Source organism: Polypterus senegalus, chromosome 9, assembly GCF_016835505.1.
Source record: "Polypterus senegalus isolate Bchr_013 chromosome 9, ASM1683550v1, whole genome shotgun sequence".
In the NCBI taxonomy this organism is placed as follows: domain Eukaryota; kingdom Metazoa; phylum Chordata; class Cladistia; order Polypteriformes; family Polypteridae; genus Polypterus; species Polypterus senegalus.
Genome location: NC_053162.1, coordinates 169,320,257 through 169,341,889, shown reverse-complemented (window position 1 = coordinate 169,341,889; position 21,633 = coordinate 169,320,257). Strand labels below are relative to the sequence as shown.

Sequence of the window (21,633 nt, the reverse complement as noted above, 5' to 3'; positions counted from 1 at the left end):
TTCTCCAGCTAATTTTTTATGTTTTTCCTTTCCCTTAAGGGCATTTCGACAAATTTTGGGACATTTACAGTGACTCAAATTTCAAATGCCTGATCTTCATTTTTGGAGCCTAGTCAGGACCAAAGCTTGTTTGTGGAGTGTAGAAGTCAGGCTGCCCAGGGTGAGACCTATTTTAGGCAGGCTGGGGAGGGCTGTGGCCTGGTTTGGAGGTTTCACATCAGTTGTCTATTTTGCATGCTGTGTCATCAACAAAAAGGAGATTTGAAATCTATTAAGGTGGTACTGCTTAAAGAGACTGGGTTCAGATTCTGGCCTGGCCACTGCTGTCATTGATTTTGCACATTCTCCCACTCTATATGTGGGTGAATCTCTGGCAGCTTAGATTTTCTCACACAAAAGAAGTGCAGATCACCTTAAGTGGTTAATGCAAATTAGGATATTATGTACAGGTGAGTGTGCCATGTAATGGATCAGCACTCTGTACTCAGTCTGGGTTTCTTCCGTGGCTGAGGTTCAAATGAATGTTTTATCTCTCTTTTATTTATTTCCAATTATTTTAATGTTGATTATGTGCCTATGTGTATGAGATACCTTTGTTATGTTTCATGTGTCTTGTGGGTGATGCCCTAAGAGGCAGGACCACCTGCCGGTCACCACCAGAATCTGCCCTCTGCCCTATAAATCTGTAGGGCCTTCCACAGTTCCTAGTGGTTTATTGTGAACTAGCCGACGACCGCCATAGCATATGGCAGTTTAAGAATAGAAATGTAAAATGGTGAGAAAGGAATTCAGAAATCAAGAAGAAAGAAATACTTCTTGAAAGACGCAGTTGTGAATAGGTGTTTTGCTAGAGACGACAGATAATGAGTCGAAAGATCTAACCCTAGAAAAAGACACGTACAACTGACTATGGCTGAAGACTGGTTGTTGTAGATTAACGCAAATCTTTGCAAACATAATGCAAGGTGGAATGTTGGGGTCGTGTTTGAAGTAAATGACAATGGTAGCATGGAGAATCTCGGAAAGAGCTTGAATTTTAGCTTCACCACCATAAACTCCAGATGTTGCCATGTATTCTTAGTACTCATAACTTGTTGTGATAACTTGACTTGCATTGGAAAGAACAACGGGAAGAATGTCTCCAAATCTGTCCCAATGTGATGCAACAAAATCTACTGCCCTATGTCGTAGTGAGAGTGCATTGCCTTCATAAACCGTTTGTGTCAAGAAATAACCCACTGATAGGAACAGGCAGTTGCCAGATCCCGGAATAGAGATGACGTTGTACAAAAACCCATCGACAGAGAAGATACTGTTATTCATTTTATAACAAAGGCTTAGGAAACAACTCTCACAGTATAACGAAAATAGCAAGGTGTATGGGAGGCCGCAGGCATAGTGGGGAAGGGTTTGGAAGAGGAGGAATAGGAATCGAGAAATGCCGTGTGGGCTGCGTGTTGGGGGGACCGGTTTTGAAGAGGAAGCAGGATGAACCAGAAGAGAAATATATTTAAGAGATGTGCTTTGGACCTGATGAGTTTACATGTTTATTATCTTTGTGGGTTTATTGTATCTCTGGATTTTCAGTTTTCTGCTCTGTGTTTAGACCTCGCTATTGGAATCTATATTGGGACCTGATTGATTTGGATTACCTTCAAGTTACAGGCAATTCCATTTTTGCTTTTGTGCTCCATGAAGCTTTACTGTGTTTGGAAAATATTCTTTTTGTGAAGAATAAATCTCCTGTTTAATGATTCTTCCAGGCCCTTTTGTGTCTAGTTGGGTTTTTTGACAAGATTTCCCCCTCTAGTGGGCATTTTTGTATGTGGTTTTGGGATTTACATACTATGAAACTCCTAGTTCTGGACACACTCCATCTATTGTGGATTCCTGCATTGAGTTTGATGCTTCCCAGACAGGCTGAAAACTCATAATCCTGCAATTGAATGGACTGCTCAGTTCATGGATGATGGATATGCAGTATCTGTAATCTTTAATTCATAGAAATAGAATAAAATCAGCTAAAGTCATGACTTCACCTGACAGCCGGACTTTTCACATTACACAACCCTCTTCAGTTTGCCTATCTACTCGGATCCTTTCACTGAGGTTGCCATGTCATCTACTCTTCATCTGACCTATCTGAGCAAAAGAATGCTGTTTATACACTTCAGCTCAGCATTCAACACCATCACCCCTCAGAGGCTCATAGTGAAGCTGAGTCTGCTAGGCTACAACACTTTCTTATGTAACTGGATCCTGGACTTTCTGACAAAAAGACCCCATACAGTCCACATCTCCAGCACCATCAAGCAGCTAAGTACTGGCATCCCCCAGGGCTGTGTATTTCTGTACGTCTGCTAACACCATCACTAAGGATGCTGATGACACAATGGTGGTTGGTCAAATCAGCACTCAGGATGTGTCTGCTTACAGAATGAAGATGTGGCAATTGGCAGACTGGTGTGACAAACATGAAAGAGATGATTGTTGACTTCAGAAAGGCATATCTTGTCTACACCCGACTGCACATCGAAGGCTCTGCATTGGAATTTCTTGGTGTACACCTGACAGATCAATTTACACTACCTCCATAGCCAAAAAAGATACAGAAGCATCTACATTTCTTGCAGTGACTACCTTCCTCCATTCTTACCCCATTCTACAGAGGCACCGTCCAGAGCGTTCTAACCACCTGCATTATCGTCTGCTTACGAAACGGCAGCGTTTCTGACTACAAGGTACTACAGTGGATGGAACATAGAGCAGAACAGATCACCTGGACCTCTCTGCCCTCCTTTAAAGACATCTTTATCAAGTGTTGCATCTGCAAAGCCTACAGCATTGTGGAGGACCACTTCCACCCTTCCCATGGTCTCTTTGTCCCACATCCATCTGGATGAAACATACTGTGGCATCTAAACCAGTTCTGCCATGTTATGCAACAGCTTCTACCCCTTGGCTCTGTGCAGCCACTCTGTGCTCAGATCTGATTCTAATAGTTTATTTATGTACAGTCATTTGGTACTACTATTGATTTTATTATTAGTTCTTATTATTTATTTATTAATATAAATTTCATTATTACCTATTATTTATTTCTTTATTTATTATCTTTTTATATTTTATTATAGCTCTTTATCTGTCTTACACTTATGTATATACTGTATGTTGTGTCCTGGAGAATGTTATTTCACACCACTGTATGCTGCAATATGGTGTATGGATGGTATGACAATAAGGCCACTTGACTTGACTAGACTCACGGCCACTGTGTGACCAGAGGCCTCATGTATAAACTGTGAATATGCTCACTTCAAGATGTATAAAAGCTAACACTGGCATAAGGCCACGTACATTTTCACGGCAGCCTCACACCAGGCGTACGCACTTTTCTGCTCAGTTTTGCAAAGGAGTGTCACCCAGCATCAAAACAGTGCTACTGTTTTTGTGTCGTTTCTCTTTCTTTTTTCAGAATCACATCCATTATGCAGATTTTATCAAATACACCAAAATTAATTGCATATCATTTACAAATTTATGGCACTTGATTATAATCATTCTGTAGCAATATAATGGTGCATGGAATCGCCAAACTATTCTAAATACCATAGCTGCTTTCGCAATGTTACTCTCAGTACACCATTGAGAGTTTTTTAACCCATTGTATGTGTGTGTGGTATCTCAGCTGATTGGACTGCAGAGCATTGTTGGGGTGCAGCTTCAGGCCCTGGAGGACATTTATAGCACGCTGCCTCAGGAAAGCCACCGGCATCTGCATGGATTCCACTCACCCATGCCTCAGTCCATTTGAACTTCTTACATCTGGCCATTGCTTCAGAGCCATTCCTGCAAGGATCTCAAGATTCAGAAACAGTTTCATCAAAGGAGCTATAAACGCACTCAATCAGTCCATCAAGTACTCCCTGTAGAACTGTATGTACTTATAATTGCAATTACCTCATTGTAAACTTGCACTACGACTCTAATATTGCACAACCTGAGCCATTTTATGAACCTTTTGCACTGTATGTACATGTATATTGTACTTATGCTTTCATATTGTATATTTTTAAATTTTTTTTCATATTATTATTATTATTATTATTATTATTAATCATTTTATAGGAACATTAGTTTATGAAGTACTGTAGTTGCATATTGAGTCCGATGTATATAGGTTGAACAGGACCGGCCTATATATATCAGACTTCCAATACAACTCGGAGTCCTGCCACGTGCAAAAGTTCACTGACGACACTGCTATCATGGGCTGCATCAGGAGTGGGCAGGAGGAGGAGTATAAGAACCTAATCAAGGACTTTGTTAAATTGTGGGACTCAAACCACTTACTCCTGAACACCAGCAAAACCAAGGAGCTGGTGGTGGATTTTAGGAGGCCCAGGCCCCTCATGGACCCCGTGATCAACAGAGGTAACTGTGCGCAGAAAGTGCAGACCTATAAATACCTGGGAGTGCAGCTGGATGACAAATTGGACTGGACTGCCAATACTGATGCTCTGTGCAAGAGAGGACAGAGCCGACTATACTTCCTTAGAAGGCTGGCGTCCTTCAACATCTGCAATAAGATGCTGCAGATGTTCTATCAGACGGTTGTGGTGAGCGCCCTCTTCTACGCGGTGGTGTGCTGGGGAGGCAGCATAAAGAAGAGGGACGCCTCACGCCTGGACAAACTGGTGAGGAAGGCAGGCTCTATTGTAGGCTGTGTAGCTGGACAGTTTGACATCTGTGGCAGAGCGACAGGCGCTGAGCAGACTCCTGTCAATCATGAAGAATCCACTGCATCCACTGAACAGGATCATCTCCAGACAGAGGAGCAGCTTCAGAGACAGACTGCTGTCACCGTCCTGCTCCACTGACAGACTGAGGAGACCCCACACTATGCGACTCTTCAATTCCACCTGAGGGGGTAAACGTTAACGTTATACAAAGTTATTGTCTGTTTGTTATACCTTCATTGTTATCACTCTTTAATTTAGTATTGTTTTTTATCAGTTTGCTGCTGCTGGAGTATGTGAATATCCCCTTGGGATTAATAAAGTATCTATCTATCTATCTATCTATTATATAGTACCTTTCACATCTATCTATCTATCTATCTATTATATAGTACCTTTCACATCTATCTATCTATCTATCTATCTATCATATAGTACCTTTCACATCTATCTATCTATCTATGTTATATAGTGACTTTCATATCTATCTATCTATCTATTGAATCTCATTGTACCATATAATTACAATAAAGGAATTCAATTCAATAGATGAGAGGACGTATTTACAGATGATGATAACTGGCTTCTAAGTCGATTTAAATTTCCAAGAGCTATACTCGTGGAGCTGTGTGCTGTTAGAAAAGTAGGATGTATACTTGATATTTTTTTATGATGGAATGCATTAAAGTATGTCTATTAGATTTTGCAGATAAATTGTTAACTTTAAATTTAAATATTGTATACTGCTAATAATTAAATGAGCTGACACCCTGTCCAGGGATTGTTTCTGCCTCGTGCTTTATGCTGCCTGGGACTGGAATGACCCTGGATAGATGGAATAATTATATATGTACAGCAAATATTTTTTAATGTCGCTTAAAAGTTTTGTAAATTCTGTGTTCTAAGTTTACAGCTGGTTTTACATTTATTCCAGATGCTTATTGTGTGGTGATTGGTTACATAGAGAAAGAAAATGGAAAGACAGGAATTGGGGGTTGGCACATTTGACAGACACAGTACTGTTGCAATAAATTATTCCTTTCTGGGTCGTGCGCATCCCAGCAAGCATCTTTGTGGAGGCAGGAACACTCCTTGGACAAGGCTCTAGCTCATCTCTACATCTGTACCAATGAAATGAAAATGATATTAAGTATACATCTTAGTATTCTAAAATGTTCCGAGTGTTGTGATATCATGAATGTAATGTATTGTGTGTGGCGTTTCACTGCCTGCATGCTCCTGTAAGAGAAAGCCATCTTAAGTAACACGTAGTGATTAACGACTGGGTCAGGGAACACATAGAATACAAACTATTTAACGTGATACTGTAGTTATGATGGGATTTGAGAAACTCTAGTAAATTTAACATTGATTTTAAGATGAAGTTTACAATGTTCCACTTTAATGATAAACTAAAAAAAAAAACAAATTATAAATAACGTATTACACTTTGCTAAACTTATGCACAGATTTATGCATCTGAATTTTTTTGTGCATATGAACATTTCTGTTTATGTCCGTACACCATGTTTTAGTGTGAATTCTATGCACATTATGCATGAACCCCCAGGTAGTTACTGGTTAGTGTGAGGTCAGCAAATGGTTATAATGGTTCTGAGTCATTGGTTGAATTGGATTCTCTTTAGTTTTAGGACTTACATAAAAATCTGGTTCTGTTTTAGATCATACTCATGTAGAAGTAGATAATTCTAAAGGGCTCACAAACCTTCTAGCACCACTGCATGCATTTGACACAAAAACATTAGTAATGTGTTTTTTAATATTTATTATTACGCCTATCGTTCTACCAGTTACATATGTGGCCCTCTGTTGTGCAATAAGTGAGCCTTCAGGTTTGACCATAATCCCTTTCTTCTTGTCACTCTAACCTAACTTCAGGTACCATAAGTCTCTCCTTCACTGTTCTGCACTTTGCTTCTCACTGCTGACTTTGCTATCCCAGTTCTCATGAGCTTCCATTGTTGTTTCAGATAATCCGTCCACGAGCCCGGATGTCAACACGGAGACACAAACCCAACCGTACAACACTTCAGAAGGTAATGACCAAAGTTCTACACTACTTTTTAAATATTAATAAAGATAGAGAAGTAGGCATGCTGCCATCCACAAAAATACCAGAGTTACAAATTCTGTTTATAATTTCTGTCCTCCCTGGCTATCGAACCTTACTTTAATTTTTTATATTTTGTGTTTTTTTCTCTTTCTTCATCCTGTAAAGCACTTTGAGCTACATCATTTGTATGAAGATGTGCTATAGAAATAAATATCGTTGTTGTTTATTTTCCATTGGCAGGAGTTTGACTTATTATCTCAGTATCAAGTCAAAAAGGGGAACTACAAGCAAGCAAATACACAAACCCTAAATATAACGTACAGAAAAACAATACCACCTGCAGAACTGTGTAATAAGTCACGCCATCGTGCGACATTCCACATTCCATTAACATCTGTGTTAATGGCCAGCAGATAGTTCTCATGACTCTTACTGCTTAGGGCTAAAGCCAGTGTTTGGGTAGAAATTTGCAGCTTTGTACTTTAGGAGTGTCTTCTAGACCACAGAAGAGTTTTGTGGTTGAAATCCATTGTTTTGGCCAAGGTCTTATTACAGAAGTATGTGCGCAAAAGTTTGGGATATGCCAGGCTCAATGACATTTGGGGGCAGACGTCATGGTCTTTCCGTCTTGTGTGTTTGATGTTATCACGCCAGCCAGGACACTTTCTTTGGTGTAATGCAGGGGAACTCAAAGTTTTTGAATGGCGGTCCACATTCAGTTCACCACCAACCATTGGGGTCCGCTATAGCCAGGTTTACCGTGTAGGTCTGTAGGAGGCTAGTAATAGATTCAAAGCAAATGATAAAATTTTTACAGAAGACCAAGACATGCACAAAACATGGAAAACAATTCCAAAAATTCACATGACTACTTGCACACACCACACACCAGTTACAACAGTTGGTACGTAAATGATTGTCCCTCAGTGTGAAGTGTGAAACTGTTGTTTCGATTTCATAATGGCAGCATAGTTTGGTGAGTAACCAGTCAATTCTCATTGCATTCCTGAGGTTCTGGTCGGTAATTATACTTTGATGTTTCGTCTTGATAGTGGTCATAGTGGAGAACGCACACTCAGAAGAATATGTTGAACCAAACATAGTTAGCAAGGAAATCGCCATTTTCTTTGCAGCAGGATACTGAGAATCTGGAACAAACTTTGACCAAAAAATTGTTATGTCGACTTCGTTCAATTTTGTTTTCAAAACGTGAGAAGCTTGCAAATCAGCTGCTTCCATTTGCAACAGTGACGGGTTTGAGTTTGGAAAAATTGAGGCAGCCACAGATGTCCATTCACCATCAGGCTGGACAATGAAAGGATCAGCAACAAACAAAAACACAGGCTTCAGTTTTCTGAAATCCTTAAAACGTTCATCAAACTCGACCTTCAAGTGATGTAGAAATGTGGAAATCAACTGAAAACACGCCTGTGGATCAGCTGTCATGCAGCTCTTCAGGTTTGGGAAAGGCAGCTTCCAAGTGATGAAAATGCTCAGTTTTGTTTCAAAGGCACAACATTTTTCTTGCAATTCGACAACGGTTTTGTCTGCACCCTGAATTGACAAATTCAGTGTATTTATATGTCCCATAATGTCAACAAGAAATGCCAGCAGTGCGACCTTGTCAATGTCTTGAATAAATGTTAAACATTCTGCAGCTTTCTTTGTATTCAAGGACTGCAGGAAGTCAGCTACATCTTCACGGAGATTCCAGAACCTTTCCAACACACAGCCCTTGCTTAACCATCTGACGTCATTGTGAAGCAGCAAATCTCCAAATTCTGCAGACATCTCTTCAAGAAAAGAACGAAATCACCAGGCCCAGATAATATTTATCCTCGTGTTCTTAAGGAGGCTAGTGAGTACATATATAAACCCTTGACACATATTTTTAGGAAGTCACTGTGCACTGGAGAGATTCCAAAGGACTAGAAAATGGCAAATATCATCCCATTATATAAAGAGGGTGACAGGGGAGATCCAAGCAACTATAGGCCAGTAAGCTTAACGTGTATCACAGGAAAATTAATGGAAGAAATTATTAAGGATAAGATTGAGCAACACATGGCAGGGACAGGAGTTATTAGGAACAGTCAGCATGGACTCTGAAGAGGGAGGTCGTGTTTTACTAACATGTTGGAATTCTATGAGGAGGCAACAAAAGGATACGATCAAAGTGGAGCAGATGATGTTATTTATCTGGACTTTCAGAAAGCATTTGATAAGGTGCCACATGAGAGGTTGGGCATCAAGTTAAAAGAAGTGGGAGTTCAGGGTGATGTTTTTAGATGGGTGCAGAATTGGCTCAGACACAGGAAGAAGAGGGTGATGGTGTGAGGAACCTCATCAGAACTGGCCGATGTTAAGAGTGGTGACCAGCAGGGGGCAGTGCTGGGGCTGCTGCTATTTTTAATATATAGAAATGATTTATATAGGAATATAAGTAACAAGCTGGTTAAGTTTGCAGATGATACCAAGACAAGTAGATTAGCAGATAATTTGGAATCCGTTATATCATCACAGAAGGACTTGGACAGCAGACAGACTTGGGCAGATTTGTGGCAGATGAATTTTAATGTCAGTAAATGTAAAGAATTACACACAGGAAGTAAAAATATTAGGTTTAAATACACAATGGGCGGTCGGAAAATCGAGAGTACACCTTATGAGAAGGATTTAGGAGTCATAGTGGACTCCAAGCTATCAACTTCCTGACAGTGTTCAGAAGCCATTAAGAAGGCTAACAGAATGTCAGGTTATATAGCGCCTTGATATGTGGAGTACAAGTCACAGGAGGTTCTGCTCAACCTTTATAACACACTGGTGAGGCCTCATCTTGAGTACTGTGTGCAGTTTTGGTCTCCAGGTTACAAAAAGGACAAAGCAGTGCTAGAAAAGGTCCAGAGAAGAGCGACTGGGCTGATTCCAGGGCTACAGGGGTTGAATTATGAGGAAAGATTAAAAGAGCTGAGCCTTTACAGTTTAAGAAAAAGAAGATTAAGAGGTGACATGATTGAAGTGTTTAAAATTATGAAGGGAATGAGTGCAGTGGATCGAGACTGTTATTTTAAAATGAGTTCATCAAGAACACGGGGACACAGTTGGAAACTTGTGAAGGGTAAATTTCGCACAAACATTAGGAAGTTTTTCTTTACACAAAGAACGATAGACACTTGGAATAAGCGACCAAGTAGTGTGGTAGACAGTAAGACGTTAGGGACTTTCAAAACTCGACTTGATGTTTTCTTGGAGGAAATGAGTGGATAGGACTGGCGAGCTTTGTTGGGCTGAATGGCCTGTTCTCATCTAGAATGTTCTAATGTTCTAATGAAACAGACGATGCTGCAGAGACGAATTACGTCGTAAAAAATGAAAATCAACGAAGCAGACGACACGACACTGCGTATACTAGAGCAACTGGAAATAATTCAGATAAACAGAAAACAGGTCCGCCTAATCACCGAAGAATACCAAAAACGCACCAAGGCCGAATCTACTGATACATGTTACATTAGCTTTCCAGTAGCAGCTCAGACAAAAAGTGAACAGACCAACTGAAAAATTTATAGACCAAACGGCTTGTAAAAAAGACCAAAAAAAAATGGCAGTAGACCAAATGCAAATGTTATATGCCAAACAGCTTTCAAAAATGCCAGATTTCAGTTATTTGGCATAAAAAATACCAGTTGGCAACCCTGCTACAGAGTAAATAATAAAACAACAATAATTTTGGTGCTTTTATATTCGGACATTTGACTTACGCAGAAGACAGTCGCGGTCTGCCAAAAACGTCTTGGCGGTCCGGATTGTGGACCGCGGTCCGCCGTTTGAGTACCCCTAGTGTAATGATACATATTAAAATGTGATTATGAAGGTCAAAACCTTGGTGAAAACTTAGGCACCTCAGAAAGTGCCCTTTTACAGTATGACCTCCTTGTTGAGGTCTCCGAGTCACATTCTTTTGTCATGAAGTCACTGCTATATGTAGAATGATGGCGGAGTTGTCACTGTATTAGTCTATGAGGTTGTGGCTGGAGAGTGACTGGATTTTGGCCAGGCTGTGCCCAGGCTGAGAAGGATTTATAGACCCACATCTGTTAGATGAAAAAACAGCTAGAGAGGACAATGAGGCAAGGCAGGAGCTCTAGAGGCTGACTGCTAATACTACTTCAAACTTAGGGAGTGATTAAACAAGTATATTGAGTGCCCCAAAAAATGTCATTGATGGCTTTATCGCTTCATGGGATGAACACGTGGAGCACACAATGTATCTAAAAACTCCCAACGGTCCAAACATGGTAACCTTCTCGCTCCATCTGTCATAAAATTACACCAGGCCTCTCACCTGTCAGCACTCTCTGTGTATACGCCACACTAAAAACAATCAAAAAGGCCCCCAAATAATAAATGATTCAACATAAAATATTTGAAACATTACCAGAAGTAAGAACTCCAAATGCTCCCCAGCAGACAGGGTTTCCAGATTTATTGCCCAAGTTCTTCTCAAGAAGCACAAGCAAACAGGCAAGGATGAAGGCCGAAAACAACCACAGAAATTGAGTGAAGCAAATAATAAAAATATTAAGCTTACTTTTCCTCGAAATTAGAAGATGTCTACTGTCATGTATTAATAATACAGTTCACCTTCATTTGATAAGAACGGAGGAGCAGACAGCGCGTGCCTTTTTCTTTCTTGTCTTTATTTGAACAACTAACAAATGTGCAAGGCATTACCAATCAAATCACCAGGTGTCAACCCACAATCAGACATCAATAGCTGAACTGAAATGTACACTTATACTGATATATAACAATTCCTCCCATCAAAAAATTAGAAGTAATTAACTTATTCCCTTTTTTTTTTTTTTTCCTGAAGAAATCAAAACATTGAATTCTATCTTTACATTTAATTTTCAATTAGTCTCTGTGGAGGCTTGCGTATGCGAATTGGGTAACGTCTCTCTTCACAGGGTAATTTTTCTTGAATTGTTACAGCAGTGTTAGCCTCTGCAGAAGGTGATGGAGATAATGCACATGGGCTCTGTACTTGTGCTGCTTGAGGAGATGGTAAGTGCTCTGGACAGTTTGTAGGAGCAACAGCAGGGGAGTCAACAGGCAGTGTGGGTATCTCTTTAGCTCTAACCAACCCTGATTTTCTCAACTGGTCGACATGACGTCGCCATATGACACCTTGAGTAGCCTCTACCTTGTATGACAAGGGACCAGTTTGCTCTTTCACTAGTGCAGGAACCCATTTCTGATCTCCTCTGTAGCTCCTGGCAAGAACTGATTGTCCAATGGCAAAGCTACGTGTAACCTTGTCCGTTGCTTTATGACCTTGTTTGATTTGTCTGTCTTGCACAGTCTGCTTAATATTTGGTTGCAGCAGGTCTAATCTAGAGCGAAGAGGACGCCCAAAGAACAACATAGCTGGAGTCTGGTTAGTTGTAGCATGGATGGAATTCGATATGCAAATAAGAAGTTGGCCAATTTTTGCTGAAGGGTCAGCTTCTCATTTGTCATTGCTCGAAGGGCTCGTTTCAAACTTTGCACAAACCTCTCTGCCTGGCCATTTGTGGCTGGATGCCATGGGGCAGATGTAATGTGCCATATGCCATTTTTGTGGAGGAAAATCTGAAAATCTGTTGCTGTGAACTGGGGTCCGTTGTCACTCACCAGTTGTTGTGGAACTCCAGTTCTAGCAAATAAATTCCTTAGTACTTCAATAGTGTGAGAAGTAGTGGTGGAGCTCATAATGAAAACCTCTGGCCATTTAGAGCATGCGTCGACTACCACCAGGAAAGTTGTCCCCATGAATGGTCCTGCAAAGTCGATATGAAGCCGCTGCCATGGTAATGTAGGCCATTCCCATGGATGAAGTGGTGCACGTTCTGGATCATTCTGAACCATCTGGCAGCCACTACATTGCTGCGCTATTTTCTCGATGTCTTCATCAATGCCTGGCCACCACACAAAACTTCTGGCAAGTGCCTTCATTTTCACCACACCTAGATGTCCCTTGTGAAGCTCTTTTAATACTCTGTGTCTTAGTTTAGTGGGTACAATAGTTCTTAACCCCCACATCACACATCCAGCATTTAAGGCAATTTCATCACGTCTCGAGTAATATGCAGCCAGCAGGGATTTGTGCTGGGCTGTCCAGCCATTCAGTGTGGCAGCATACACCTGAGACAGGACCTTGTCATGTTTTGTTTCTGTTTTCACCATGTCTGCCGTGGCGGGCAGACTTTCAATCTGGCTGATGGAGATCATATCTATTGTTTCCTCATCTCCAAACTCATCTTTTTCAGCCTCCAGTGGCAGTCGCGACAACCCATCTGCATTTGCATGGCAGGCTGTACGTTTGTACTCAATCTTGTACCTGTGTCCACCTAAAAACAATGCCCAGCGCTGCATTCGGGCAGCAGCTGTGGCAGGAACTCCTTTCTGCGGGCTGAAAATTGAGGTTAGCGGTTGGTGGTCTGTGACAAGGATGAATTCCCTACCAAAAAGATACTGGTTGAACCTTTTTACACCCCACACTAGACTCAATGCCTCCCTATCGATTTGGGCATAATTCTTCTCAGCTGCAGACAATGAGCGTGATGCAAAAGCTATAGGCCTCTCACTGCCATCTTCCATAACATGAGACATCACTGCTCCAATGCCGTATGGAGAAGCATCACAAGCCAGCTTGATTGGAAGGGACGAATTAAAGTGGGTTAGGACTGTGTCAGATGTCACCAGTCTCTTTGCATCTTGGAATGAATTTTCACATTCTTTGGACCATTTCCACTGTTTTCCAGCTTGTAATAGCTCATTGAGTGGATATAGCACAGTTGCCAGGTTTGGAAGAAACTTATTATAATAATTCACAAACCCCAGGAAGGATCTAAGCTGTGAAACATTTTGTGGTTGTGGTGCCATCAATACAGCCTGAATCTTGTCCTGACATTTGTGCAAACCTTGGGCATCTATGGTGTGCCCAATACCTGACACTGGGCTTCAGGAACTCACATTTTCCTCGCCTGGCTCTTAGTCCATACTCTTCTAACCTTTTCAGAACCTTTTTGAGGTTTTCTAAATGCTCTTCATCTGTCGCTCCAGTGACAATAATGTCGTCTAAATAGCACTGGACGCCTGGCAGTGACTGAAGGATCTGATCCATTGCTCTTTGCCAAATAGCTGGGGCAGAGGCTACCCCAAACACCAGCCTGTTGTAACGATAAAGACCCTTTATTGTATTAATGGTCAGGAACACTTTAGAGTCTTCCTCTACTTCCATCTGGAGGTATGCATCTGCTAAATCTAACTTTGAAAACGCTGACCACCCGACAAACTGGCAAAATGTCCTCAATTCTCGGCAGAGGATACTGTTCAGCTTGTAGCACAGGATTAATGGAGACCTTAAAGTCCCAGAGCCTGACTGTACCATTTCTCTTTATTATTGGGACAACTGGGGTTGCCCAAGGACTCCAGTCTACTTTAGAAAGTATGCCGTTTGACTCCAACCTATCCAATTCCTTTTCAACCAGGGGTCGGATGGCATAGGGTACTGGACGTGCCTTGTGGAACCGTGAGGTCGCACCACTCTTAAGTACAATTTTAGCTCTAATGTGCTGAAGAGTCCCAATGCCACTCTTAAATACCGGGGCGGCTTTTCTTAATATCAGCTCTAGGTTCTTTTCTGTAGTCTGTTGCACAACAGGCAAAACACGGAGGCTTTTAATCTCTCTCAGTCAACTCCCAACTTTCTTAACCACTCACGGCCCCATAATGGTGCACCTCCATTTTGTATTATGTGTAAATCAAGTACCTCTTTTCTTCCATTATACTCTACTGTCACATGCAGCACTCCAATAGGCATAACCTTTTCACCTGTGTATGTTCTGAGAAGAACAGAAGAGGGGTTCAGCTTCTCCTTCTTGAAATACACCTTGTAATCTTTCAGTGACATAACTGAAACAGCTGAGCCAGTGTCCAATTCCATTTTTACCACCTGGCCATCTATCTTGGGGGTGAGCCAGATTGCCTGCTTGTCTTTTCCACTAAGGCTAAATAATTCCAGACTTGCTAATGCATCTTCACTATCAATGTCAGAGACTTCTGCAACATTATGCACATTTTTCTTGTCGCTGAGATGCATTTTGTGTTCCGCACTAAACTTTGCCTTTCCACTACGACAAACTCTTTGAATATGGCCCGTTTTGTGGCACTGTCTGCACTCTTCATTTTTAAATCGGCACTGTGAGGGAAGATGGGAGTCGCGTCCACAGCGATAGCAGGGCCGTTTATGTACTTTGCTTATCTTGGCTGCCGCCATTTTATTTACGCTGCTCGTATTCACTCCTCTTTGTAGTTCAAGTGCATCTTTAGCTGCAGTTTCCATTGAAATAGCAATTTCTACTGCTCGTTTAAATGTCAAATCTGCCTCAGTTAACAGCCTCTTCTGGATTCCCTCTTGAAGGATTCCACAAACCAAACGATCACGCAATGCATCGTTTAGCCCGTCACCAAACTGACAATATTCTGATAACTTTTTCAGTTCTGCCACATAAGCCGCAATTGTCTCTCCCTCGTTCTGATTACGCTTATGGAATCTGAAACGTTCCGCGATCAGTAATGGCTTTGGTGACAAATGATCCCGCATTACACGGACTAAGTCGTTAAAACTTTTCTCAGCGGGTTTGTCTGGGGCAGTTAAACTACGGAGGAGGCCGTAAGCTTTCCCTCCCATGGCACTCAGTAGCACAGGAACGTGTTTTTCAGCTGGAATATCATTTGCAGCGAAATACTGTTGCAGCCTTTCAACATACATATTCCAATCTTCCGTGGAACTATCAAAAATATCTATCTTTCCGATGTACGACATGTTTGCAATTTATCGTACTCACGTTGCACTATCGCGTCGGGTCCTTGCTTTTCCGCTTACTCGGTGCGGTTCTCGCTGCTGTTATTCAGTGTCACAGTGCTCAAAATTAACTGCTTGATCTCGTCGCCACTGTCATGTATTAATAATACAGTTCACCTTCATTTGATAAGAACGGAGGAGCAGACAGCGCGTGCCTTTTTCTTTCTTGTCTTTATTTGAACAACTAACAAATGTGCAAGGCATTACCAATCAAATCACCAGGTGTCAACCCACAATCAGACATCAATAGCTGAACTGAAATGTACACTTATACTGATATATAACATCTACCACCACTGTCTCCTTAGAACTGGCACAAATCACTGGGACCCTGGTACACCCACCTACATACCTTCATGGAAGAGTTGCAACCAAAAAGCAATTCCTGTGAGGTGGAAATAAAGCCAAGCAACTCATCTATGCGCAAAAGGCTAAGGGGCACAAAAATGGCAGCAGGAGCGCTGGTCTGATGGTGCTCTAACAGAAGGCAGTTTGTCTGCCAAAGGGCTGGACAACAATATATGGATGAATGAAGAGTTAAGGACTGCATTTCCACAAATGGAGTTGGTGATTTGCTCAAAATTGATCGTCCCCTCATTGCTATCCATCATGAAATATCCACCTTCAATATGAAACAAGACAATGACCAGAATCCTAAAAGGAGGAAGATGGAATCCTGTGACAGATAGTGATGTCCCTAGAGGACATTGAGCCAGACTGGACTTACAAGTAAGATGGACAACATCTGCAGTAGTGCAGTGGTAAGAGATCAACTGGAAACACAAAGACCTTCAGAAACATCCATCCATCCATTATCCAACCCACTATATCCCAACTACAGGGTCACGGGGGACTGCTGGAGCCAATCCCAGCCAACACAGGGCGCAAGGCAGGAAACAAACCCCAGGCAGGGCACGCGCACACACACACTAGGGACAATTCAGGATCTTTGGGAGGAAACCCACGCAGACACGGGGAGAACATGCAAGCTCCACACAGGGAGGACACGGGAAGCGAACCTGGGTCTCCTAACTGCGAGGCAGCAGCTCTACCCACTGAGCCACCATGCTGCCCTCTTTCAGAAACAATGGATCTAAAAGAAGGAAAATGGCAGCCACACCATTTCAATATTTTCTTTCTGTTTACTGCACTTTTAAGGAGGTTTATTAAGTAAGAAACTGCATTACTTTTGAAAGCTTTCCCACTTTCTAGCATTTTTCACAAGTGACTACAACTTCTGCACAGTACTGCATATCTCAGATGTTCACCTTTCCCTGCCATCTGTTGGTCAAAAGGAACCTCAGAGTCGTTCTGTTCTTCAGGCTTTTTCGCCATTACCAGAGTGCGCGTGCACAGAGTGGAGCTTACTGTCCTAGGGATGTCTTCATGTGCTCCACTTGCATGTCTAGATATGCTTTAAGTTTACCAGCAATGCTTCCTTACCCTCTCTGTATGTCACCATGCCCCTGTCTTGTACCTGCTTGATGCTTTTTCTGCCCAGGTACTCCCTAACAGTTTCACATATTATGTTTTTAATCTTTAAATATATAATGATGTTTAATCGATCTCATTCTGCTCTACAGGAGATGTCAACAGCTGCAAACCTCTGGAACCTCTCATGATACTCTCCACAGGTTCAGGTGAGTCTAGGGTCCCTCTTTAAGTGATCTTGATGGCCTCCTTTATATGTAGGTCTAATAACATGTAAAGTCTGTTCATTGCATGACAGCAGTGTGACATTTCACAATTAAGCTACTGAAGAAACTCTGCAGCCATTACACTGGCAGCAATGAACACCCCTCAAAGTCCTGAGGTCAGCTCCGACACCCAAGATCTTTAAAAATATCCACAGCTTTTCTGTCTCATTTTTGACACTATATTCCTTACTCCAAGTTCTCTACACACTGAGTGCCTCCTTTAGGATGTAGGCCTACAGTAACAGTGAGCAGCTCTCCCTCAAAATATCTTGAATTCATCAGGAGGTAGAGTCAACGAGAATGCAAACCCAAGCTGAATTCCTCGTGCCTCCAAAGTTGTTGAAAAGTAAGGGGTAGAACAGCTCTATTCTGAGTCCACTTGCTCCATCTCATTCTACAGATCGAATGTCTGGCAAGGTCCCCCGAATTCTCTGTTTTTGCTTCTGAACCGTTCCAGGACTTTCGTAATATTGTGGTGTGGAGCATTCATTACCTGTCAGGATTAGGCAGGTTGACCCTGGCTGGCCCCTCCCATCAGCATCTGTTGCTCCACAGTCATAGGATGAGATTGGCAAAAAAAAAAATGGACACTCCTCTCTCAAGCAGCAGGACACCTGTCGTTTGATAAGCTCCTTTGGGATTTTTAGATTTCTTATTTGCTTTTGCCAGTTTCTGTCTCTGAATTTGTGCATGATCTTTTAAATGTAACACTCCAGCCTGCGTATGTGCTGCCAGTTCCCCTTTCCACTATGGTGTGCCACACAGCAGTCCGGCGACTCCGCATTTCTCTGGAGGGTGTGTCCGATCAACACGTGGCTTACAGTCCATCCATCCATCCATCCATCCATCCATCCATCCTCTTCCGCTTATCCGAGGTCGGGTCGTGGGGGCAGCAGCTTAAGCAGAGATGCCCAGACTTCCCTCTCCCCAGCCACTTCTTCCAGCTCTTCTGGGGGAATCCCAAGGCGTTCCCAGACCAGCCAGGAGACATAGTCCCTCCAGCGTGTCCTGGGTCTTCCTCCTCCCAGTTGGACATACCAAAAAAAAAAATTCTTCTGAATACAATCATTTTGTCACAAAGAGGTGCACCTTCTTAATAATACTGTTCAACTCGTCATGTGCAAATCATTAACAGAAAAACACACCCCACATTGTAACAGCCAGAGGTGGGTAGAGTAGCCAAAAAGTGTACACAAGTAAGAGTAGTGTTACTTCAAAATAATATAACTCAAGTAGAAGTAAAAAGTAGTCATCCAGAAAATTACTCAAGTAAGAGTAAAAAAGTATTTGGTGAAAAGACAGCTCAAGAACTGAGTAACTGTTTGATCATAATAAATGACTTATTTTTTAGAAATGTAATAAGACAGACAAAAATATAAAATAATGTGCAAATTCTGCTATTTCCAAATGAAATAAAAAATGAGTAAAAATAAATAACATCTTTACAAAATAAATCTTTTGAAGCCGATACCTACAGTAGGTAACATGTATGTCTGAACAGTGCAAACTACTGACAGTGACACGATATCCTGACTGTACACTGACAGTATGATATCGCATATTCACTTGCCCTCCAAATAGCACAGCACATAGAAAGTGACATTAGAACAAGGCAGCTTGTGCGCGTCCAACAAGTCTCGCTTTACCTCGACAGTCTGTGTCTGTGCATGTTTGGTTAAACGAGGTCGTTCTTCACTCAGTGAAGTGATGGTTAAGCTTCAGCAGGAGTTGGCTATCAAGGTTCCTGCAGTGAAGCTGTGACCGTTTGACAGTGAGCAGGAGCCCCGCATGACTAAAAACTCTCTCACAGGCTGCAGACACAGGATGTTTGTGTGTGGTCATGTGACTGCATGGCTACATCTGAATAGTGAAACGGAGTCATGTGATTATTGGTGCTACGTCAGATTGGTGAAACGGAGTCATGTGATTATTGGTGCTACATCAGATTGGTGAAACGGAGACATGTGATTATTGGTGCTACGTCTGCTTGGTGGAACGGAGTCATGTGATTATTGGTGCTACATCAGATTGGTGAAACGGAGTCATGTGATTATTGGTGCTACGTCAGATTGGTGAAACGGAGTCATGTGATTATTGGTGCTACATCAGATTGGTGAAACGGAGTCATGTGATTATTGGTGCTACGTCTGCTTGGTGAAACGGAGACATGTGATTATTGGTGCTACGTCAGCTTGGTGAAACGGAGTCATGTGATTATTGGTGCTACATCAGATTGGTGAAACGGAGTCATGTGATTATTGGTGCTACGTCTGCTTGGTGGAACGGAGTCATGTGATTATTGGTGCTACGTCTGCTTGGTGGAACGGAGTCATGTGATTATTGGTGCTACGTCAGATTGGTGAAACGGAGTCATGTGATTATTGGTGCTACATCAGATTGGTGGAACGGAGTCATGTGATTATTGGTGCTACGTCTGCTTGGTGAAACAGAGTCATGTGATTATTGGTGCTACGTCTGCTTGGTGAAACGGAGTCATGTGATTATTGGTGCTACATCAGATTGGTGAAACGGAGTCATGTGATTATTGGTGCTAAGTCAGATTGGTGAAACGGAGTCATGTGATTATTGGTGCTACGTCAGATTGGTGAAACGGAATCATGTGATTATTGGTGCTACGTCTGCTTGGTGAAACAGTCATGCAGTAGATCCACTGGCGACTTACCGCTGACTAAAATATAACGTATCTAATGGGAAAAAGTAACAAGTCGAGTGTTGCCCAATGTAGCGGAGTAAGAGTAGCGTTTCTTCTTCACAAATGTACTCAAATAAAAGTAAAAAGTATGGTGCAGTAAAACTACTCTTAGAAGTACATTGTTTTATAAAAGTTACTCAAATAAATGTAACGGAGTAAGTGTAACTTGTTACTACCCATCTCTGGTAACATCAGCACCCCAATATTGCATCATAGATATCTGGCTGGAGAGCTCCATGAAAGAAAAGGGGTCCTTTGCTATATCCTGATCCCCAATGTAAAACAGCAGAGACTGGGATTTGTCTGACCCAGTGATGTTTTAGTGTCCAGCTTTAGCTAAACGCACTGCCATCTGTCAGCTTGCACCACCATCTAAGCACATTTTCTTGCCACTTTTAAACAGCTTGATTGGATGAAGTAAGTATGAGAATGTTATGTTCATCTTTTTTTCTCAGTGCTTTTGCCCACATTGTTATTTTTTGGCATTGGACCACATTGCATTTTGTGCATTTCTTTACTATCAGCACTGTAATAGTTTTAAAAGCAGAAAGTGTAGGAGTAGGTTTAATTAGGCAGGTGTTTGAAGCAACCCCTTGTGGGCTCATCTTAGGCCTACCATCTGCATTTTGCCTTCAGGCTAGTGGAAGGGCTGATTACTTTTTCTACCATGTATTGCATTATTTATATAACAAAAATATATTTTTTAGCTCTTTTTATGTGCTAGCTGGTGCTGATACCAACAAATGTAATTATTTTTTACTCAAAGCACAACAATTCAGTTGGCCAGTCAGTTGCCATACTCCATACTTCATAAAGGTACATTAAATTGTACATCATGGTTGCCCTCAGCTGACTGTAGCTTGTCAGTTAGTCCAGGGGTCGCCAAGTCCGGTCCTGGAGGACCACCGTGGCTGCCAGTTTTCATTCTAACCCTTTTCTTAATTGGTGACCAGTTTTTGTTCTAAATGAACTCCTTTTCCTTTCATTTTAATTGACTTGTTTGTTAAGATTTGTTCCCCTGAATTTCTTCATTTCTTTCCTTAAATGGCACCCAAACAGAAATGAAATGTGAAGTGAGGGAGCCAACAGAAGACCAGCTAAGTCAGGGCCTCAAACTCCAGCCAATTTCACTCCAACCAGTTGCTTAATGAGGCACAAAGTCTTGTCGTTAATTAAACTCGTTCTTTAATTTCATGGCTTGTTGCTGCTCTTGTGGTGCATTAGCAGACATTTCTGAAATTGTTGATGTTCACTTTCTAAGGGAGCTGGTCAAGTGTTTTGGTGACCAGAGACCTTCATCTTTCTTTATTTTCAGATATTGTGTGATGGACACCAGTAGTTTTGGCTCATTTTGTATCTCATTACTGCTGGGCTGCTAATTAAGGAAAAAGAAACAATTAAGGGGTCTGAGTCTTCAAGAGCAGGTCAATTAAAATGAATTCAAAAGAAGTTAATTAGCAGCAAAAACAGGTCACTCATTAAGAAAAGAGTTAGAATGA

The 21,633-nt window shown here is 41.7% G+C and overlaps 1 protein-coding gene across 1 annotated transcript in view; it reads left to right on the top strand.

The window, feature by feature from the left end:
- The window catches only part of LOC120535968 (putative protein TPRXL), a 45,010-nt gene that overhangs the window by 19,219 nt on the left and 4,158 nt on the right, over nt 1-21,633 (top strand). The window contains exons 8-9 of the mRNA XM_039764215.1: nt 6,731-6,796; nt 17,308-17,364. Coding sequence (XP_039620149.1) covers nt 6,731-6,796; nt 17,308-17,364 — 123 coding nt within the window. The remainder of the gene's footprint in view (nt 1-6,730; nt 6,797-17,307; nt 17,365-21,633) is intronic.